The sequence below is a fragment of the Abramis brama genome, assembly GCF_963993115.1.
Source record: "Abramis brama genome assembly, chromosome: 22".
Lineage (NCBI taxonomy): Eukaryota > Metazoa > Chordata > Actinopteri > Cypriniformes > Leuciscidae > Abramis > Abramis brama.
Genome location: NC_139984.1, coordinates 22,315,712 through 22,339,507, shown reverse-complemented (window position 1 = coordinate 22,339,507; position 23,796 = coordinate 22,315,712). Strand labels below are relative to the sequence as shown.

The 23,796-nt window shown below is 36.9% G+C and overlaps 2 protein-coding genes across 3 annotated transcripts in view; both read left to right on the top strand.

The window, feature by feature from the left end:
* Positions 1–64: 64 nt before the first annotated feature.
* On the top strand, positions 65–9,836 carry LOC311073171 (nicotinamide/nicotinic acid mononucleotide adenylyltransferase 1-like). The gene is made up of 9 exons (XM_084098653.1): positions 65–269; positions 784–938; positions 1,084–1,267; positions 1,517–1,650; positions 5,330–5,720; positions 7,395–7,588; positions 7,854–8,032; positions 8,934–9,035; positions 9,143–9,836. Exons 2-9 carry the CDS (start codon positions 824–826, stop codon positions 9,194–9,196), a joined length of 1,353 nt encoding a protein of 450 aa, XP_083954779.1. The 5' UTR covers positions 65–269; positions 784–823; the 3' UTR covers positions 9,197–9,836.
* Positions 9,837–10,391: 555 nt separating this feature from the next.
* The window catches only part of ube4b (ubiquitination factor E4B, UFD2 homolog), a 29,342-nt gene continuing 15,937 nt past the window's right edge, over positions 10,392–23,796 (top strand). Inside the window, exons 1-8 of one of the 2 annotated variants that reach the window (XM_084100024.1) lie at positions 10,392–10,689; positions 12,439–12,658; positions 18,152–18,287; positions 18,668–18,755; positions 19,392–19,536; positions 19,624–19,855; positions 20,011–20,400; positions 21,278–21,382. In XM_084100024.1, the coding sequence (XP_083956150.1) occupies positions 10,666–10,689; positions 12,439–12,658; positions 18,152–18,287; positions 18,668–18,755; positions 19,392–19,536; positions 19,624–19,855; positions 20,011–20,400; positions 21,278–21,382 (1,340 nt within the window). In that variant the 5' untranslated portion in view covers positions 10,392–10,665. The remainder of the gene's footprint in view (positions 10,690–12,438; positions 12,659–18,151; positions 18,288–18,667; positions 18,756–19,391; positions 19,537–19,623; positions 19,856–20,010; positions 20,401–21,277; positions 21,383–23,796) is intronic. The other variant, XM_084100023.1, reaches the window with a different exon arrangement.

Sequence of the window (23,796 nt, the reverse complement as noted above, 5' to 3'; positions counted from 1 at the left end):
CGCTGCGCAGAGTTGATTATCACGAACACACTACTAACTTGCGCATGTCTGTCTGCACCAGAGTAGACTGTAAAAAAAAAAGGTCTACACGCGCATTGATCATTTGTCCCACTGCAGTTTCAGTTGTCAAAACAATGGGAATGTTCGATTATTTTTAGGAACGTTCTGTTTGTAGGTCTTGCTGTTTGTCTAGAGCTGTATCTGTCGGTACAGGAGCACAACCACTGCACTCAGCTAACTAGGAAGCACGAGACTAGTGTGTTGAATTGGTAAGAAGTAACGTTAAACACAATATGGTGGCATATTATTTCGCATATTTGTGGAATGGTGGTTTATTGTATAGAATATCATTCTTAAATCCTAGTTTAATGTTTCCTCTTTTCGTGTTCCCTGGTGCAGAAATTACTATAACGTTAGCTAATGCTACTACGTCTTACTACATACACTTTTGAAACAGGAAATTTGTTTGTGATCTGCCTTTAGAGAAATATTTGGTTGTTTTGTTGTCCTGCAGTCAGAATTTTTTTCCTTATTTAATTATTTTAATAAATAATTGTAATGAATTATATATATATATATATATATATATATATATATATATATATATATATATATAATTAAGATTATATATATATATATATATATATATATATATGTATATATATATATATATAATTAAGATTATATATACAAAATTATATATGAATTAATATCATTTTGTGTAAATAATTAATTGTCAGATATAGAGCATAGTCTGATTTCAGAATATATTTCTATCTACAGTGGATTTCTTTTTCAGCAGACAGCATCTTCCATATAATCAATGGCATCACAAGAGAAAATCAAACTGGTGCTGCTGGCATGTGGGTCCTTCAACCCCATCACAAACATGCACCTGCGTATGTTCGAACTGGCTCGGGATCACCTTGAAGACACTGGTAAATTTGAAATAAAAAATGTATTAATGTGAATGTATATTATTTTAAAATTCACCTGTTTTTGTTATCACTCATTGCATTTTTTGTGATAAACGTTATACATAATTAGCATACATATTATTTTTCTATTTCTATATTGACTCAGGAAGATACAGAGTGGTGAAAGGCATAATCTCTCCAGTTGGAGATAGCTATAAAAAGAAAGGTTTGATTGGAGCCTGTCATCGGTTAGAGATGGCAAGACTGGCCACGGAGAACTCTGATTGGATCACAGTGAATGACTGGGAGAGTCAGCAGTCGGAGTGGGTGGAGACAGCCAAAGTAGTTCGGTGGGAACATCTTAAGATCATGTGCTTTTAGAGAACATTTCATTTTGGTTGACGTAAAAGATAAATCTGTCACACCCTTTCTATTTTGCACCTACTGTAGTGCTTTCTATCTTTGCGTGAGTTCCATGCCACATCTGATAATGTCATATTGTGTGGTTGGACGTCATATATGATGTGCTGCCACGTCAAAATGATCAACGTTTTATGCAGTCTATTGACATTAAATCAGATCATTCTGATCTTTTTTAGGCACCATCATGAAGAACTAATTTCCAGCGAGGACAACAGCAATGATGATGTGGACACAGTGAGCTGTGGGAAGAGGAGAAAGCTGGAGCAAAATAATAGCATCTGTCAGAGTTCTTATATTAACACAAACACAGGTATGGAAAATAATCCACAGCAATCTTTCAAAGGATAAATGTTCCTACTGCTCAGTGCACTTAAAAGGGTGTATACCTTAAAATGTCACCCTGTCACTATACCTGACAAACGGCAATACATTGAATTGCTGATGTACCCTCAGGACAGTAGAGAAAAGGGTACAGCGAGTTATATAATAGTGTTTACACTATTGAACACAATCTGCATCTCTCAGCACTGTCCCAAAGCATTCCTCTCCAAGTGGAACACTTTGAACAAATGTAAAGGTGTAACAAGTGAGAATTGAAGCAACTTGTGAAGAGAAACAGGTCAAAAGTTTCCCTCTAGACAGAGGTGGACGAAGTACACAACTTCCTTTCTTGAGTGAAAGTATAGATACTACTGGTCAAATATTACTCTGTTACAAGTAAAAGTTGTAAAGACCTATTTTTACTTAAGTAAAAGTACAGAAGTACTCGATTTTAAAAGTACTTAAGTATCAAAAGTAAAAAGTAAATGTCAATGCATTGTTTTGTTGCATTGTTGTATGTAAGTAGGCTACCGTATGCCTCTGAATCTATGCCTGCATACCTAACCTCATATCAATATAAAATTTATTTCTAGAACACAGTTCCAGTAGTGGGATTGAATGTGAGATTGAATAAGTGCACTCAATAACGTCCACAATTGTTTCGGACACCCAAATGGCTGTTCCCTCAAATATTGCCCTATTTAAAGTTTTTTGGCTTTTAGTATGAATATGTTAGTCTTACTGTTATCTATAAGCAAGGGTGCTCCAAAAAAGTGACAAAATTCGCATTTAGAAAACCAAACCCAACGCTGAAAATGAAAATCAGGTTTATGTCAGAATCCAATGTCAGATTGACGTTGATCTCCAATGTTGGACAGACGTTGTATTGTGGTTGAAAATCGGGTTGACGTCAGAAACCAACATCAGTCGGGTTCTGACGTCAACCCGACTTTTATTTTCAAACAATATCCAACGTCAATCTGACGTCGCCGGGTTCTGATGTCAATCAGATGCAGGGTTCTGACTTTCATTTCCAACCAAAATGCAACCCCTGCAACCAGGAGTAAAAAGTACGATATTTATCTTTCAAATGTAGTGAAGTTAAAGTAAAAAGTTTCCAGAAAAAATAATACTCAAGTAAAGTACAGATACTCAAAAAGTGTACTTAAGTACAGTACTCAAGTAAATGTACTTTGTTACTGTCCACCTCTGCCTCTAGATTTTAGTTTTGTAGTGGGCACCGAATTTTTTGCAAAAGCAACATGCGCCGAACATCTTTCCAAACTTTCCAACAAACCTGTTGTCCAACAAAAGAGAACATTTAATGACATGTTTTTACTCCAAACTTTAGTAACTGAAATAACTTCCTTTTGTGATCTGACATGGCTTCATAAAATATAGTATTTTTTAGTATTCTATATAGTGAAAAAAGGCCATGTCGATTAGCATTGCTTTATAAATATACTTTATTATTATGAAAATAACCCAGGTGGCGTGAAGAACACAGATAAACCATATATTGTCGCAGTCGTATGTTTATTGTCTTTATGTTTAATCAGTCGATACATCTTTATCTGCATTTTTTATTCTGCTGCAGTGATATCTGGATGGCTGTGTCTGAAATCGCGTACACTCTCTTGAGTAGGTACTATTTTGAATAAGTAATTACTTTCACGACCACTAAAAAAGTATGTTCTATATAGTACAAGTTTTGTAGTATGAATGTAATCCAGACGTACTATATTCGCCATGTTGTCATTATCATGTGACCTATCAGCGTCAGTTATGTTCGCTTCACTGGCATTCATAAATCCTCTCCCGTGGCCTCATGGGATTGTAAAGTGTCCATATGCACACTTCAGAATCTCGTCGGAAGTAGTAGGTTATCGGGGTACTTTTGTCTACTCTTTTATGAGTACTGTGAATTCGGACATACTTATTTTGTCACATAGTGTTTTTCACCTACTATATAGTAGGGAAGTATGCGATTTTATGACTTTGTCCATTTAAGGGATTTCCTGAAACATCATAAGTTTTATGACTTCTATGAGTCTCACTTGTGGGCTTTCTGCGTGAGGGCGTCCTCTGGCTACGAGTATGAATGAAACAGACATTACAATAATTCTCACAACACCCTATTTAGGGTAAAAATAGGAAAAATAAAAACTCTATAAAAATAAATGTCTCTATAGACATAAGTAAACGTATGAAAATCCATACGTTTTCTCTTTCTTTCTCTTTTTTGATAAAAAATATAATAAAACTATTATTACAATTTCAATTCATTTTAATTGTTTATTCTATTTTAATATGGAAATCTGAATTTTCAGCTTAATTATTATCATTGAAAATACTTTTGTGGAAACCATGGCACATTTTTTTTCCAGAATTCTTGTCTTGTCTTTGTTTTAATAATATTTAGTTGCAGAACAGCCTAACCATACCATAATTAACTTTCAGCGGGGCATTAAAAAGCATTAAAAGTCATTAAGTGGATTTTTAATCCTACATGCATTAAAAATTTAGATATAGTTTTGAATAAAAAATTATACTATCAGTTTATTTGAATATAGCCTTCATAATTAATCATTTTTATTTGCTGTCGCAAAATATGTACGTTAAGCCCCTTTCACACAGCGCGATGATCCCGGCAAATTGCCAAAACGCCTTCTGTGTGAACGCAAACACAACCCGGGATTGATGCCGGGTTAGGGACCTAGTAACATTGCCGTGTTCAGTGTTCGGAACGCGCGCTGTGTGAACAATAGCCGTAATGCCGTGTCGTAGTGATGACGCTGAAGCCGGTATCGTTCGCCAGCTAGTGAAACGGTATGTAATGCGCAAGTTTATGATCGAATCAGAGAAAAAAAATGCACAAGCGTGGTTTCTCGAGAGAGACATTACAAGTCACATCGATGTCACGTGTCTGTACGGGATTTTTACGGGTTGTGTGTGAACGCTAGCAGTAGACGGCCTCTGACGCTAGTGTAATAAACACGCGGAACCAGTTTGGTAATTGCTTCCGGCCGGAGCAAAATTGCCGTGACGCGGAGATGACCTGTACTCCTGTACAGCAGGAATAACAGGAATAAAACTAGACCAAAAAAATGGGAAAGTGCAAATTCCAATAGAAGTGGATATTTAACGCAATTAACGCAGAATCCGTTAATTTTTGTCATCCTTTGGCTAGCTTTAACCTGAACTTGGCTTGAACAAACAGTAACACGCACAATTATGTCAAAATGTCCGTCGAGTATCTTAATAACATAAGACCAGTCTTGAGTTAAATAAAGTCTTGAATGAACGTGAAGAGTTGATGAGGCGCGTGTGAGATCCGCGTCTCTGTCAGTAGCGGCTGGTCTTAAAGGGACAGTAGCCACTAAAAAAATTAAATTACATTACGAAATTATTGATACAAACCTACAAAAATGTAAGTGTTTTTAATTGTGGTTAGTGTCATGTATGGCATTACAAAAAACAAAACAAAAAAAGCCATTAAAAAGCATTACATTTAATTTGAAGATACTTGCAGAAACCATATTTTAGCATTGGCTAAAATGCTGAAAGGAGCACATATTTCAAATGAATCATGACTTTTAAGATCTGTTATAATTACAGCTGTCAAAATCACTAATGATGTGTATTATTCTCATAAATGTATATTTTAGACACCCCTCATCTGAAGCTGCTATGCGGTGCTGATGTGCTGGAGTCATTTGGTGTCCCCAAACTTTGGAAGCCAGAGGACATTGAGGAGATTGTGGGAAAGTACGGTGTGGTGTGCATCACAAGATGTGGCAGTGACGCTGAGAAGTTTATCAATCAGTCTGATGTGCTGTACGAACACCGAAAGAACATCCATGTTGTCCGAGAATGGGTGACCAACGAGATCTCAGCTACACATGTGCGCCGTGCCCTGCGCAGAAGACAGAGCGTGCGCTACTTGCTGCCCGACCCTGTGGTGCGCTATATTCAGGATCACAGTCTGTATAGCACTGAGAGCGAGCAGAATAATGCTGATGTCATCCTCGCCCCCCTTCAGAGATACACCAGCACTAACTAGACTGATGTTCTGCTGCTTTTGAGCTAGACTCTTGTTCTGTTTGGGGTCTTTGATGGAAGGCTGGTCTGTTACCCATGACAGGCGTGATCGACACTTGATTCATAGTGCTTTTTGCTTTCTTGAACACATTTGGCTAGTGAGCAATTTGCATTTGATCGGTAATTATTCAGTACGGTCAATGTATGATGAATTTTGTGAAATATTGTTTGATTTGAATATGTTTGGATTTTTTAAATAAATAGATTTTGTTTTTTCAATTTTAGAACAGGAACTGTGTAGGTTTTATAAACCTGAGTATACAAAAAATTATTTCAATATTTAGAACAATAAATGCTCTGCCATATGGGTGCTAATAAATGTAAAACCTGTTTATAATTGTCATTTGCTCTTTTTTTAAATAATACATATCTATAATAAAAAAAAAGAAAAAAATGATTGCATAACAAGTGTTGAGGGTCATTAGAGAAGGTTGCTCTAGAATTCAAGCAATGCCACATTTGCTTAGTGACATTTATTTGACAAGTGAGAACATTTGCCTAAGAACTTTTTTGTCTTTTTTTTTAAATCTGAAAGTATTTGTGTTGAGATCTTGACATGTAGAGTACAGCAATTTGACAGTGAAGTGCTCTTGCAAGGTTTTTTTTTGTGTGTAGTTACTGAACAAGTATGATCTTAAGATTAGACCTTTTTACGTCAGTGCTAATATATGAAAACCCTATCTTATACCACACATATACTGTAGAAATGTGGGAATTCCCAGACAGAAATAACGTGATTACTACAGAAATTCCCTTGCATAGTGAAGTTGTTTGTTTTCTGTTAAGAATAAGATCATATCTGCATCTACATTCGCCCTCAGGCACTTGTCTTGTCCTCGTGACCCGGTAAGATTTAGAAATAGTAAACATTAAAAAGACTTGAGTTTCCCTGGTTCTTTCACTGATTGTGTTTGTCACTTTGATTGATTAGGGACATTTGCATATAATCAAAACATCTTAGTAACATCAATGTAACATTCCCTTTCAAGTCACATTTGACACCTTGTAGTTTTGTTTATTGTGATCAGATTTGTTCAATCAATCGTGGTTTTTAAACGAGGTCTAAAATGATTGTGTACAATAATAAATAATAGGATACTTTTTAAATGCATCTCATCCACATAATGCCGCTTGATTCAATTTTAATTAACACCTATTCATCATCACATGCTCAAAAAAGTTTCTGTATAGCCTATTTATCGTCTTCCTTTAAGAAATTCACAGTAACTTGACGTGCGTACTTAATGTTTTGTTTTGTGGCGCTCATGTGATTACGATGTCATATTTGTCATTTGACAGAAATGGAAAAAATTTATCTTGCGGAAAAAAGCAAGATACATTTTTTCCATTTCTGTCAAATGACAAATATGACATCGGGAAGACAATGCAAGTGAACTTAACGAGAGTAAAGTTGATTGCATTGTTAACATTAATATTTGTAATGTTAAAAAATTAAATTTTTTCAAACATAGCTATGTCAAGCGTTGCATTTTATATAGCCTAACTAAGCGTCTGAACAGGTATTATTGTGATCATGTTTTTTTTTTTTTGGCAAACTATTAGCACACAAACACCGGCCAGACACGTTTTTCTTTATGTAAGGCATGATGAGGTACAGCCTGAATTGTGAAGAAACAAAGACATGCAAATTAGAAAGAAGGACCGCCCACTCAGCTCACAACACATAAATAGTTGTGAATCTTATACCTTGCACCTTGATTTCTACTGGGATAGTTTGCAGACGGTTAACAAAATGCCTGTAAGCCTCTGTGGTACATGGGACATGGTCAGCAATGTCAACTTTGAGGGATTCATGATTGCTTTAGGTAAGATTCTTTTTCCTGTTAAAACTGATGATTTCTCTTATGTCTGTTCCTTTAATTGACATAGGCTAGCTAATATAATATTTTCCCCCAACAATTATATTATATTATATTATATTATATTATATTATATTATATTATATTATATTATATTATATTATATTATATTATATTATATTATATTATTTATTATACAGTGTGTAAAGCATTCCCATTTGTATTTAATGTATGTCAGGAGTAATAGATCCTAAACTTTGTCCTCTCACAGGGATCGGCCTGTACACCCGTAAGATCGCCCTTAAGCTAAAACTTCGCAAAGTAATCGAGCAGGTGGGGGATCAATATGTTGTGAAGACTATCAGCACTTTCAGAAACTACACTTTCTCCTTCAAAGTCAATGAGGAGTTTCAAGAGTTCACCAAGGGATTGGATGACAGACACTGCAAGGTATTACAAAGTTGTATTAGGCTATTATATTAAAACGAATATCTATCTATCTATCTATCTATCTATCTATCTATCTATCTATCTATCTATCTATCTATCTATCTATCTATCTATCTATCTATCTTTCTAATCTTTCTTTCTTTCTAACTAATCTATCTTTCTTTCTAACTAATCTCTCTTACTTTCTAACTAATCTTTTCTTTCTTTCTTTCTTTCTTTCTTTCTTTCTTTCTTTCTTTCTTTCTTTCTTTCTTTCTTTCTTTCTTTCTACCTTTTCTTTCTTTCTAACTAATCTTTCTTTCATTCTTTCTACCTAATCTTTTTCTTTCTTTCTTTCTTTCTTGCTTTCTTTCCTTCTTTCTAACTAATCCATCTTTCTTTCTTTCTAATTAATCTATCTCTCTTTCTAACTAATCCATCTTTCTTTCTTTCTTTCTTTCTTTCTTTCTTTCTTTCTTTCTTTCTTTCTTTCTTTCTTTCTTTCTTTCTAACTAATCTATCTCTTTCTTTCTAACCTTTTTTTCTTTCTAACCTATCTTTCTTTCTTTCTAACTAATCTATCTCTTTCTTTCTAACCTTTTTTTCTTTCTAACCTATCTTTCTTTGTCTTTGTCTTTCTTTCTTTCTTTCTTTCTTTCTTTCTTTCTTTCTTTCTTTCTTTCTTTCTTTCTTTCTTTCTTTCTTTCTTTCTTTCTATCTATCTATCTATCTATCTATCTATCTATCTATCTATCTATCTATCTATCTATCTATCTATCTAATGTACATTCTTACAGCACTAACACCGACATCCCACTTTCATCATTATTTTTAGTCTGTTTGAACACTAATATTTGCTCAGCACACAATATGGGGGAAACACTTAATGCACTGTTTAAAAATGAAACATCTATTTGTCTAGTCTCTGGTGGACTGGGAGGGGAACAAGTTGGTGTGCATTCAAAAGGGTGAGAAGAAGAACAGAGGTTGGAGACACTGGATCGAGGATGACAAACTCCATTTGGTAAGTGTGAAATTAAGCATCTTACATTATAAACTTCTGCAATAAACATTTATGAGCTGATTTCATTCATTAACCCACTAATAATCAGACCTCTCAAACTTTTACAGGAGTTGCACTGTGAAGATCAAGTCTGCAAGCAAGTTTTCAAACGGGTTATCTGAGGCCCTGCTGTGACGTTTACTACTTGAAAAGGCGCAATAGGCTACTGTAAACAAAGTTGTTCACACTTCTAAGTCAGAGGAATATGAGGCGAGAACAAGAACCAAGAGTTTTAACTTGTGCTTCAAAACCTGACTAATCAATTACAAGCAGCGAGAGGCCTGCAGACTGAGGCAGGATGTCTAGGAGCATGATGTATAATGCCACTAGAGGGCGCAATAAGACCACGAACAGGGCGAACTCGGGTCAACAGCAGTTTAGGCACTGGAGACACTCGCTCCATGTTGTCAATAGTTGTGCCACCATTGCCTAATCATGTTTACATGTAATACAAGAGACACATTCACAAACATTTAGCAATGTGTAATGTACTTCAGTTTTTCTTGCAAGCCAGAATCATTGTTTCACAAGAATATGACTAATCAAGGGCCATGCTTCATTTTGAATACATTTTTAAAAACGTTTTGTAAAACTGTTTTTTTTAAATTTGTATAAAAGCTTATAGCTTTATTTTTTGTTTATGTATATTTTATGACACCTAAATATACACACTTTTGTTAATTCAATTACTTAAATGTAACACCTTGTTCAATTCTCTTACTTGAAAGTCATTTATTGTGCAATAAAAAATTTAAACAAGTTATAATATACTTTGTGTGTTATTTTCCACTATAGGTTGTGTCTCTATCATGAAAAATTGCAATCAACAACAACTAATAATAATAAGAATCATCAATTCAATCAACGGAAAATATTATTATTTAGTAATACTTTAAACTGATTATAATAGGCACTTTGTGTATACAATTCAGATTTGTAATCTTTCTGGTTTATGGCGTCTCATCTTGGGGATGATCAGTCAGCAAACTCAGAATGATGATAAACTTTGTAAGTTTGTAAAGAAACAGATAAATATATGTAGAGAATGATAATTAGGCTACATCTCGTAATTTCAAATGATGCACTATATATATTTATTTAGTTATTATTTGTTCAAATGTGAATAGAAGCTGTCATGATTAATCATTTTAAGATATTTAATAACTATATGCGTTTCCATTGATTTAACCCAATTAGACTTGATATTGAAGAAAACCAGTCTCTTGAGATTGGTTTTGAAGAAAACCAGTCTCTTGAGGTCGCCTTAGCAGTGAAATCAGTTTCCTGAACTGCCGCAGCCTGGAATGTGTCGATCTCACGTCACGTGATTCCAGATCCAAAATGGCCGCGTCGGTGTTTTGACGAATAATACTTTTGTGTTTGTTTCATTCTTAAAAGAAACCGAAGATAACGCTTCCCGATCGTAAAAAATCAGCCACGCGCGCTTGAATTTTTAATATAAAGATCTGAATAAGACAATCACAGCTTATTGATATTTGTTTTATGGTTCAGACTATGCACTTTTGGTGTTTATAAGGAAGCTAGCTGACTGGCTAGCAACACAATTAAGGTGAAAATTAAAAGAAAGGCAATGGAGCAGCTCAGTCCTGAAGAGGTAAGGTTATTTTTCACACAGTTTAGTGTAATTCCAGTCCAAACCGCTCATGTGATGTCAGGACTGTTATGTTTTTGTGTTTTATTAAAGGCTTATTGACTTGTCATTGTCACCTTTTCAATCGCAGTAATGATGGGATAAGCTAACAGGATACAGGCTAATCAACAGCTCAGTATATCCAGATCAAACGTATTTCGCACAGAAATATAAGGCTAGATGTTAAATCGTAATTTCTAGCCACTTAAGTGCCGGTATAGACGTGGAATTATACGAGAATAAGGTTATTTCCAGTCAGCTCGCTAGCTGGTGATAAATGTAATAAACTAGATCTGACACAAGCTTAGACAATCTGCTTTTTTCTTCTTATTTTTTAATTTGACAATTAAAATATCATCCTTATCGTTTTTAGTCGCCGGGGAGCTTGTAACCAGTTGACAAGTTAAGATTTCTTTTGTGAAGCTTTTCTTCACTGGGAATCCAAAATGGCTGAAAGAATGTCGTGTGAAGAAATAAAATCATTTTGTACCAGATATTTGATCAATTTAAGTTTTTAAATTTAAAGTCGTGATAAAATATGTAATTATAGAGGTTAACTTTGCCAAAGGTATGCATTTGGTTAAATGGTATCTGGTTTAGAAACTGAAATCATGCGCAACAAGCTATTGTCAGGCGTCAGGTCCGTAACGTTATATTTATAATGGGGGAAACTATTGAAGCATAAAACCTTTGGTTTAACTTGAAGAAAAACCTAGTATTTTAGGATAATTTGGTACTTTAAGTGCATTTTAACCAATAGAGCTCTTTGTTTCAGGGTTTGGATATTGCTATTTTGCATTGGTTGTTGTTACTGTATGACACTGGTGTGCATTTCAGTCAGTGCTTTGTGTTTTGTTGTTCTGCTGTAAATTAAGACCAAACTCTGCCCAGCTATGACCTGAAAGCAGGTTTGCTGGTCTCCCAGTCAGGTCAGACTGGTTTTCAAGGGTTTTAGGCACTTTTGAACTGGTCATGCTGGGAGTAGCTTGGAGTTAGCTTAAATAATAATTGTTAAAATCATACTAAAATAGATGTCAACCATTTACCATTCATTTTCAAAATAAGTTGCTGTATTGATTAATAATTGCATTTATTCTGTATTTTAGCTCACATAAATATGAAATAGTATACGATTCAATGTAATTTGCAAAAACAGTATGTGTGTGTGTGAACTGAATTTAATTAATAGATGTCAACCATTTACCTTGGAACTTTTCATTTTCAAAATAAGTTGCTATATTGATTAATAATTTGATTTATTCTGTATTTTAGCTCACATAAATATGAAATGGTAGACAATTCAATGTAATTTGCAAAAGCAGTATGTCTGTGAACTGAGATGCATCATCTTTGGCTGGGTCTTCCCTTTTTTCAATCTTGATCCATTCAGTTATGTATATGTTTTTGCCATTTCACTGACTATTTGCTGTAGAAGCCGAGGCCTTCAGTTTGCCTTCTCCTGCTCGTATGACTCACTCCACGGTGTAGTGATGATTCCTCACTGCTGAAAATACTAGCGATGCTTTAGCACGTTAAAAACACACTGCTGTTTGCCTCAAAAGCATGTGTGTAAGATATTGAAATTCCCTCTTTGCTTTTAAAGATATGCCCTTGTTTTGTTTACCAACTAAAAGCAGTTGAGGTCAGATTTCAGACTTTTGCTCATCATTGATCTGTAATTACATTAAATTGTAATTACTCTGTCTTGTTTAGATCCGTAGAAGGCGGCTGGCTCGGTTAGCCGGAGGACCGACATCACAGCCCAGCACCCCCCTGAGCACCCCCTTGACATCCCCACAGAGAGAGACTCCTCCAGGACCCTTGCCAGGGCCATCTGGGGCTTCATCGCAGCCTGTCCCACCAGCTCCATCTCACTCTCTCGGCTTAAATGCCCAAATGGTCACCCCTGCCACTTCTCCTATGGGGGCCTCTGGTAAGTGCTATGGTGACTTCATCATTCGAAGAGGACTGTGGATAAAGATCCATCCAAAATAGTAATTCTTTTTTAAAGAAATTAAAACTTATTCAGCAAGGTTGCATTAAATATTGATCAAAAGTGACAGTAAAGATTTTTTATAATGTTACAGAATATTTTTTATTAATGGTGTTCTTTTGAACTTTCTATTCTAGTATTATTGTTTTCCTGAAAAATATTAAGCAGCACAACTGTTTTCAACATTGATAATATTAATAGTAAATATTTCTTGAGCCCCAAATCAGCATATTAGAGCAATTTCTTAAGAATCATGTGACACTGAAGACTGCAGTAATGATGCTGAAAATTCAGCTTTGAAATCAGATTAATAAATTACATTTGAAAATATATTCAAATAGAAAACTGTATTTTTGTTTAAATAAATGCAACCTTGGTGAGCATACAAGACTTCTTTAAAAAACAGACACTAAACTTTTGAATAGTAGTGTGTATTTGAGGGAACCAAAAAGTTTATAGACTTGCTATATTTCCATTATTTTCATTTAAAAAAAGGCAAAGCAGATTGTTTACTTTCAGATACAGCTTTTCAGTTAAAAGGCATAAATTATGATTTTGTGGTGCATCTGACAATAAATGGATCAGTAAATGCAATTTTATACAGAATTATCCACAAAACTAGGTTTCAGCTCTGCAGCATCTAATGTCATTCTTCTCAAGATTATTAATGGTACATTTTGGGTGTTTTATGGACACAGTGCTTTTTGTGCTGACATATATGAGTTGTATCTGAAGCCCCTGTGCAGATTCATTGTACTTAAATTTTACTGAGACTGTAATCTTGTCTTAGTGTAAAATGTTGATGCTAAAATGACCAATGTAATAGTATAGAGGATCTAAGTAGCCTATTTGTAATCCTGTGTGGATTAAGCTTTAATGCTCAAGTTATATAGCATTAGTTGTTCGTACACTAGTGATTTAATCAATGGCCTTTTTTAAAAGATTTTTTTGATCACTGTTGATAATATCAAGGTCAGTGATTTCTGCCTACTGTGTCTTGCTGTGGAGAAATTGCACAGTCATGGAGGTGGGCACAGCCTTGGCCAGGGTTTAACTGAGGGCACATCAGGCAAGGCTGATGGTGGCTTTTAGGTCTCATAGTGGCAAGTGTCAGCGTACCATGTTACCAGTGGTTATGTTCCTCTTTAGTTTCATTTTTTACAGAGTAAGGACCTTTGGTCTCTTAGGGTGTGTTCACACCTGGCAGGGTTGGTTAGATTAAAACAAACTCTGGTGCAATTTCTCTGTTAGTGTGGTTAATTTGAATAAGTGTGAATGCTGTCATTCGAACCCTGGTGCGCACCAAACAAGTGGACCGAGACCGCTGAAAAGATGGGTCTCAGTCTGCTTCCAGTGCGGTTATACTGAAATATGAAAGCAACACGGACCATGTAACCATGTAAACAAACCGAAAACAGGACGCGGTGTCACAAGATGTGACCCTATAAAGGACAGAATGCTCAAGCATACCTGTTTTTTCTCATCTTAGTCATGATGTTTCTCATCACAGTTTGGTACAGGCATCAGAACCGCAGCAGATCTACATGTGTGTGACGGAGGGATTCCTGCCGCGATTTTGACTCCTTTACATATTTTATAAGCTTTTCACAAGTTGTCAGCTCCATCATGTATGCACATACAGTGAGTGCATTTAGCCCAGCACACATCATTGTTTTGGATGTTCGACAAGTTCCCTTGCAAAATATTTGTCATAAAAGCAGTTTTTTAAATATCTTTAGGTTTGGTGTTAAAAATGATAGTGTGAACGCTAAGCGATCCAGGACTAAATGTATAATTTTCTTTTTTGGTCTGGACTAAAAGAACCAAGAGAACCAAACTTAAAGTGTGAACACACCCTTATGGCTCATTTCCACTGAGCAGTACGGTACGGTACAGTACGGTACGGGTCTGTTAACCATGATCTGGCTAGCGTTTCCACTGCCAACAGTACCCTTACTTGATAGGCGTGGTGTTTCGATCGACGTCATTTTCGCGCGAAGAAGAAAATAGTAACCTACAATGGATGACATACAGCAGATCTTGTTCTTGCTCCTCGACATGTTTGTCACAAGAAGACAAGCGCCGACATTAGGCTTTTCTCAATATCAAGTACGCAAAGTTCGTACTTGCCATGTGCGACTCCTACATGCAAATGGTACAGCGCGTTCTTAAAAGCGTCACTCAGCTACTCCGGTTATCTCTGTTACTCTGTATGTACATTAAGCAACAATAAAACGAAATATGTTATAAAACACCACTCTGCCTCTTTTCATTTTCATTTAAATAAATTAAACATTATAGGGACACAAATGTGGTTCATGCGCAACGCATATTGATTATTCACTGCACGTTATACGTTATTCTATTTATAACAAAACGAAATTTAAAACACAACCCTAACGTTACCTCTTTTCGTTTAAATAAAAAAAAATTACACACATTCCAGGCAATATTATGCATTTGTACAAATGTTGCAATAAACATCAGTGATAATCTTGTAATAAAAAAAAAGTGACAAGAAACCATATTTCTTTTTGTAAAATTTCAGTTTTTATCAATAATAGCCAATATAAAAGTTTAAGTAAAAGGTACAAGAAGCTATACAATAAGAAATAAAGCAAACAATTCAGTCAAATATCCAAATGCAGCGCTCTAGTCTAACATTACAACAGTAAAGTTAAATACAATTAGCCTATAATATGAAACTTAGCCCTCAGCCAAAACGATTGACAGGGAATGAATTATATATTCACGAGACCAAAGAACGCCCGTTAGGTCTACACAAGACGAATTATATCTCATGTTTAACCACTACCGTCGGAGTCAGCGGCGAACGTCAGAAGAACTAGCCGAGGAAAGGCTCATCCAGCCGGGAAACATGAGCGCCGAGCGCCCACTGATCGCATGGATCTCACAACTGGGGAAAAAAAAATCATCTTTATAAATAAACCACAGATTTGTGCTTTAAACAACTACATTCTCGCCTGAGAAACTCTTAAAATTACATTTCGTGACACAGTAACAGTAGTATTATATTAAACTGTATATTAAAAAATGGCGCTTCTTATGTTATCATTCCCCTTGTAGTACGCGCAAGTGACGATTCTCTGTCAACCAATCAACGTCCTGCAGTGAGTCTAGCTCCACCTTTTTGTACCGTACCACTGTGCTAGGTACCCCAATGGAAGGGTACCTAAAAAGTGGTACGGTACGGTTCGGCATTTTGGTACCATTCACAACTTTTGATAGTGGAAACGCAAATAAATGCGTACCGTACTACCGTTCCGTACCGAACCGTACTGCTCAGTGGAAACGAGCCATTAGTGTCTACGCTGTTAGTCTTCTGTAAATTCAGTCTGGGTTATATTTCTGTATTTAGACAGAAAATGTCAACGTCACATGCAAATTGAGCTGTATAGGTATTGGATTATGCTAATTTGTTTCTCATTTTACCATAGATTAATTTTTGTTCATCACACAGCAGATCAAAACGTGATTGTGTTTTTTCACTGTTCATTGATCTACTGTTCAGTTAAAATGTATTTCAGCTAAAGCCTTTATGTTTTCATGTTTAATTAACATGGAGCCTCGCTGGACAGAAATAGGAAAGTGAATGTGTTTTGTGCTGGTGTGTGTTGTCATTGGAAACAGCTGTCTTGTGTCCACTACCACACATTATTCAGAGTTGCATGAAAAGCTGTTCTAGCACAAGCCGGCTCTCTGTTGTAGCTTCTTTTTGGAATGTACAGCATAGAGATGTAATCAATCATAAGACAGAAAACAGGTCCATTGCATCTGCTGCTCCATTAATATACTTTAAACATTCTGGTTAGGTTTGTCGTTTACCTCTAACCGCAAATATTAAATGACTGCAGTTAATTCATACCAAATCGGTTGATGTACAGACTCCGTTTTAATTTGTTTTTGGTAATTATTTCTGCCTTTCATTATTTGGTGTTTTGTAAATACTATATTTCTGATAATGTCCAGCATTCAAAATGTAACCAACATTAATGATTCCATTGGAATAATAGCATTTTTAAAGAGATATTTCACCGCTGGAAAGATGAATGTGCATGTAAATTGGGTCATTTATGTAGTAGAAATGTGACATTATTTTAGAAGTTGGTGCCTTCTACACTGAGAAAAGCCAGAAAATGTATTTTTGGCTCATGTGGATGAAAGACAACAACTCCCAGAATGCACTTGCTTCGCTGCCCTACGAGGCCACTCCCAAGCCACGCCTACCGGTTACAGAGGGCAGTATCAGAAGAAATGATACAACTAGGCGACTAGTTGACTCGAAACTGAAAAGATGCCGTTTTATCGTGAGATCCCACCCCTTATGGGCAGGTTGAAAACATGCGGAACGAGTTCCTACTACTGGCTGTAGTCTCTAGCCTCTGGACAAAAAAGCCTCCGATGATGCAAAATGACGATTTTTGCGTCATCTTGAGTTTTTTTTTTCAGACACACAATACAGAAATCTCTCATCTCAGGGGGACATGAGGGAGGAAAGCACGGTCATTCAAAAATACTACTGGGTTTCTACTGATACAAAGCTTAATGCTAATGAGTGAAGTATCCCTTTAATTGTAACTGGTTCTTTTTTATTTCTTTTTTTAAAAACATTTATTCACATATTCAAATATGACTGATTGTGCCTTCCTGCATCTCTGTATGCATTTTTACTCTCATTAAAACCACAGAGACATCACAAAGTGGTGTTAGTCCATTTACACAAGGTAGAGTTCTTGTTCTTGCCTTGAAGCTTGATTAAACAGAAGGCACATTTATAATTTTGTTGAAAATTGTCAGTTTAGCAATGTAGGAAGCAAAGTCACTTTCAAACCAAGCAGCTTTCTGTTGGTTAACGCGGCAAATTCGCTTGACCAACTTGAACCTGATGCAAAATCTTTGTGAGGAGATCTTTATGAAATTCCTGTGAAATGACTGGATTTTGCCAGTGAAAATTCACCAAAAAATGGCAAATCTGATCCCATGTTTACTCACATAATACTCTTGAGATCCTAACCACACCCCCAGATTCATTTAATTGGTCCATTGTTTTAAAATGTACATTGATACACTGTGCTGCATTGGTATATGCTTCAAGAATTGCAAATATAGTTCTTGTCTTTGTTCTCTGACTCTATACTTGTTTTCTGGGTAAAAGAGGTCCAAAACAGTGTTTCAAAAGCATGGAAGATATAGGCCTAGTGATTTGTAGAGGGCCATTTTCATTGTATGAAATTTGACTGTTCAGGATAATGCTTCTTGGTTGAACTTCAACTATGCGGTTTGTTTTCCAGCCATAAAAGTTTTAGAAAGTTTTTGAGCTTGATTGCAGCTTAGCAATTTTTTTTTCCATGACACAATCAGCAGGTTTGTACTCAAACACAGTGCTTCCTTTTGTGCTCTCCATTACTATAGGGGTTGCTTACCGCAGCCAGAGCAGCGAAGGCGTCAGCTCTCTCTCCAGCTCTCCATCTAACAGCCTGGAGACACAGTCCCAATCCCTGTCCCGCTCTCAGAGCATGGACATTGACACAACCTCCTGCGAGAAGAGGTGAGAGACAGTCTTGAACCTTTGTCCTCTCTGAACTCCTAATCAAAGATGGAGCATGACGTAAGAGCTCAAACAGAGATTGTACTGGAGATGAAGTATTGTATCTCACTCGCTGAATGCCCAAGACCTTTTCAAACTGCAGAATCTCTCTACTGTTGGATTGCAAATGCTCTGTTTCTCTTTTGTACTTCAGCCACATAATCCCTCAAGTGCATATAAAGATGAATACATACAGCTGGAAATTTACCCATTAAGTAAACCCTTTTGATATCATTAGTTGCATACTTCCGTTTTGTAACATACAGTGCTTAAGTTATATTGTTTGGCATTTGAGGATTTGAACTGCTACTTGAGCTAGATTTAATCTTTGTGGTCTTCAGCATGTCCCAAGTAGATGTGGACTCAGGAATTGAGAATATGGAGGTGGAAGACAGTGATCGCAGAGAGAAAAGGAACCTGGCTGAAAAGGTAACCAGTAAGCCATTACTTACTATCATGTAATGGCCAATAACTGATAAGTGGCAGATATAAAAATGTTAAACTATTTCATTTAAATAAATTAACAGTTAAAATCTAAAATCATAATTTCAAATGCCATAAGTGAATTAAGTCATCGCAACATTTTAATGTACAGTAGGACAAATTTATATTTTCTCATTATGGATATTTATCTCAATTTGAGATTTGCTAAAAGTTACATTAACATTGGTGTTTTTTAAAATGTACTTCAATTCAACGATAGTTGACAGCAAATTGTGAGTAAAATATAATTAAATATCCAATATTGGCTGTTACCATTTAATTAAAAATTCTGTAATATTGTATGACAACTGATATGATACCAACTAGAGGACAAACTTTCAAGGGGACTGCACGCCCTGTTTAATAACTGTTGTTTTTATTGAAGAGCATACAGTTCTTGATAATTCATGAATCACAAAATGAATCATGGTTCATTTAATATACCAGTACTTCAAGTTTCTGGAAATACAGAAAATATTCAAATATCGTGTTGGACAATGCCCCTATTCAAGTCAAAAAGGTTGAGAACCACTGATCTGATGTGTTTGTAACTAACAAGTTGTGCTGAATTAATACTTGCAGGATTCCTCATCCAATCCTGATGTCTCTGAAGAGCAGGCTTTGCAGCTCATCTGTAAGATCTTGCGCGTTTCCTGGAAGGACCAGGACCGTGATGTCATCTTCCTCCCTTCACTTGCTGCTGAATTCCAGAAGAACCCTATGGATGGTATGAACCGAGATTGCCGGAGGGTGTAAGACAGAGAGTTCTGCTTCTTTTCCCCTAATTGAATTGCATTTTCGTGCTTCCTTCTAGTTTACTCTGACTTCAAAGACCTGATCGGACAGATTTTAATGGAAGCTCTCATGATGTCCACCCGTTCACGTGACTGTAACCCATTCGCCAGCTTGACCGCCACATCTCAGCCAATTACCACTGCCAGATCCCCAGACCGTCACCTGACTCTCATCCCACCCTCCAGCCAGAGCGGCAGTCCCATGATGCCCTGTGCTGGTTCATTTGGTGCCAGCTCTCTTTCCAGGCAAGTGTGATAGTTGGCAACATCTCTTTTAAAATGAATAATGTACCCCCCCTACATATCCACCTACACCCCTTTGTCTCACATCCTTGATTTCTCTTTAAATTTCCTACTATTTTCTGTGTTTCCTCCTTCATTTTCATCCATGTCTTTGTTGTTTTCAGTCTTTACGGTTGTAGCCCAAACCCACTAGCTCTGAGCTCTGCCAGATTGGGTGCTCCATCTGTCCCACTGGCTTCTGCAGCCGCCCTCCCAGTTCCCCCCAGTCCTCCGGTCTCTCGCCCTCCTGCCAGCCTTCCGTCTCCCTCTCCATCCGTCCCTCTGCCCACCTCCCTGAGATACAGGCCCTACTCCCTTAGCTCATCCATCCCCATAAGCCCAAGCCCCAGATCTACTCCATCTGGAACACTTACGCCCCCTTCAACTTCAGGTATCCCCTCCAGCCCTTCCCCCAGACCCCATAACACCCAAAGCTCCATGCCTTTACCCTTCCCCCCTGGCTCTCCCAACTCTGTGGCCAGACGGACTGCACTTGCCGCCCGGATGCCCTCTAGGTACCTTTTTCACCCTGTTAGATGTGAAGTTACATTGACTTTGTAGTCTTTGTTTTGATTTAGCCTATTAGTCTGCTTTTTCAGACACCAGGTAACCAAAGCACTGATAAGCTGATAATTATTTTAATTTATCGGCGATAACCAATAAGTGGCAGATATTAATGTTATACTATTTTGCTAAAATAAACTAATAATAAAAACTAAAGTAAAATCATCATTTTAAATGCCATAAGTGAATTAAGGCATCACAACATTTTTTTTTTTATACAATATGAAAAATCAATATTCATTTTAAGATTTGCTAAAAATTACTTTTAACAGTGTTATTAAATTATAGGTGTTTTTTTAAAATGTACTTTATAAGCTTGTATAACAGGTAATCTATGTGTAAAAATAGAGAAAATGAGCATGCACAATTAAATATCCAATATCGGCTGATAGCAATAAATTCAACATTTTGGAACCGTTAGATGAGAAGTTGCATCTGTCTGCTTTTTCACACACCAGGTAACCAAAGCACCAATAAGTCGATAATTATTTTCATTTTATGAGCAATAACAGATAAGTGGCAGATATTAAAATGTTTGTCAAAATAAATGAATAGTAAAAAAAATGCATCACATTTTAATGTGCAATATGAAAATCGAGATTTGAAGACTTGCTAAAAATGACATTTAACAGTTTTATTAAATTACAGGCATTTCATAAAATGTACTTTGTAACTTGTTTAACAGGTAATCTACATGTAAAAGTAGAGAAAATTAGCATGTAAATATCCACGCTATTATGGCACCCTATTAGATGTGAAGTTGCATCGACTTTGTGTTTTCATACAGTCTATCTGTCTGCTTTCATTCACACTCTGTGGCCGCACCAGCCCTTTCTCCCTCCTCTTCTTCCCCCCGTCCGACTTGCCTCAGGACAGCAGTGATGAAGAGCCAGAGGAAGAGGAGGATTTTTCAGGGGTTCAGTTTGGGTCCAGGTATCAGTGCCAAAGTGTGTTGCATGCTTCAGCGTGCTGCCTGGCCACTAACAACAGCCCGCTGTGCCCAATGTTGGCACTGCAAGGGCAAAAAGAGAGACACACAAAATAGTGGAGTTGAAACATGTGATGATTGATGTCATCAGGTTGACAAAATCAGCATTTCTCTCGCTTTTCTTTGCTGTCAGCTCAAATTGTGTCCATTGCACAATAATTTTTTAGGCCCATTCAGCTCACAGCAGAAATGTGAGAATACCTTTAAAGAATGCCAAGAAGACCTTTAAATTTCCACACAGGACGTGTGTGCTGAATAACGGTGGTACTTGAGGACTGATTGTTGGGCATTCAGATTATGCTAGCTGACTGTATAACAGAACTAATGAGAGCCAGATGCCTGCTGTGGAGTGTTGTCTCACCCTAGCGTTCACTAAAGCATGCCGTCTCATGACCAAAGACCTGCGGGGGGAGCACAGATATCAGAGGCCTGCTTTTGTTGATCTCATGTCATACGTTTTTAGTGTCATTTACACATGGTATTAACATCCATCTGAAGGGATCCAATGACAAATGATCAGCGCTAAATATAGGTGTAAACTGAGTCCAAAACATTTTGTTCCAATTACTCAAATCACATTGGTAGGTCGAAATGCATGTGACCACATAATATTTGTACATTTCTAAATTCATGGGAAATCTTGAAATATCAGTTTTTTTTCTTTCTTTTTTCTCTCTTAAGCCAGGAAAAGTATGTATATACAGTGAGGAAAATAAGTATTTGAACACCCTGCTATTTTGCAAGTTCTCCCACTTGGAAATCATGGAGGGGTCTGAAATTGTCATCGTAGGTGCATGTCCACTGTGAGAGACATAATCTAAAAAAAAAAAATCCAGAAATCACAATATATGATTTTTTAACTATTTATTTGTATGATACAGCTGCAAATAAGTATTTGAACACCTGTCTATCAGCTAGAATTCTGACCCTCAAAGACCTGTTAGTCTGCCTTTAAAATGTCCACCTCCACTCCATTTATTATCCTAAATTAGATGCACCTGTTTGAGGTCGTTAGCTGCATAAAGACACCTGTCCACCCCATACAATCAGTAAGAATCCAACTACTAACATGGCCAAGACCAAAGAGCTGTCCAAAGACACTAGAGACAAAATTGTACACCTCCACAAGGCTGGAAAGGGCTACGGGGAAATTGCCAAGCAGCTTGGTGAAAAAAGGTCCACTGTTGGAGCAATCATTAGAAAATGGAAGAAGCTAAACATGACTGTCAATCTCCCACGGACTGGGGCTCCATGCAAGATCTCACCTCGTGGGGTCTCAATGATCCTAAGAAAGGTGAGAAATCAGCCCAGAACTACACGGGAGGAGCTGGTCAATGACCTGAAAAGAGCTGGGACCACCGTTTCCAAGGTTACTGTTGGTAATACACTAAGACGTCATGGTTTGAAATCATGCATGGCATGGAAGGTTCCCCTGCTTAAACCAGCACATGTCAAGGCCCGTCTTAAGTTTGCCAATGACCATTTGGATGATCCAGAGGAGTCATGGGAGAAAGTCATGTGGTCAGATGAGACCAAAATAGAACTTTTTGGTCATAATTCCACTAAACGTGTTTGGAGGAAGAAGAATGATGAGTACCATCCCAAGAACACCATCCCTACTGTGAAGAATAGGGGTGGTAGCATCATGCTTTGGGGGTGTTTTTCTGCACATGGGACAGGGCGACTGCACTGTATTAAGGAGAGGATGACCGGGGCCATGTATTGCGAGATTTTGGGGAACAACCTCCTTCCCTCAGTTAGAGCATTGAAGATGGGTCGAAGCTGGGTCTTCCAACATGACAATGACCCGAAGCACACAGCCAGGATAACCAAGGAGTGGCTCTGTAAGAAGCATATCAAGGTTCTGGCGTGGCCTAGCCAGTCTCCAGACCTAAACCCAATAGAGAATCTTTGGAGGGAGCTCAAACTCTGTGTTTCTCAGCGACAGCCCAGAAACCTGACTGATCTAGAGAAGATCTGTGTGGAGGAGTGGGCCAAAATCCCTCCTGCAGTGTGTGCAAACCTGGTTAAAAACTACAGGAAACGTTTGACCTCTGTAATTGCAAACAAAGGCTACTGTACCAAATATTAACATTGATTTTCTCAGGTGTTCAAATACTTATTTGCAGCTGTATCATACAAATAAATAGTTAAAAAATCATACATTGTGATTTCTGGATTTTTTTTTTTAGATTGTCTCTCACAGTGGACATGCACCTACGATGACAATTTCAGACCCCTCCATGATTTCTAAGTGGGAGAGCTTGCAAAATAGCAGGGTGTTCAAATACTTATTTTCCTCACTGTATTTTTTTTAGAAATATCTATAGTAAATGTAAAATACATGTAGGTTTGCATT

Excerpts from the sequence above, each read along its gene's own strand:
- LOC311073171 (XM_084098653.1), top strand. The coding sequence starts at position 824 with ATGGCATCACAAGAGAAAATCAAACTGGTGCTGCTGGCATGTGGGTCC. Across the intron at positions 1,651-5,329 it reads TTATATTAACACAAACACAG|ACACCCCTCATCTGAAGCTG; the intron begins GTATGGAAAATA and ends TGTATATTTTAG. Across the intron at positions 9,036-9,142 it reads AGGATGACAAACTCCATTTG|GAGTTGCACTGTGAAGATCA; the intron begins GTAAGTGTGAAA and ends AAACTTTTACAG.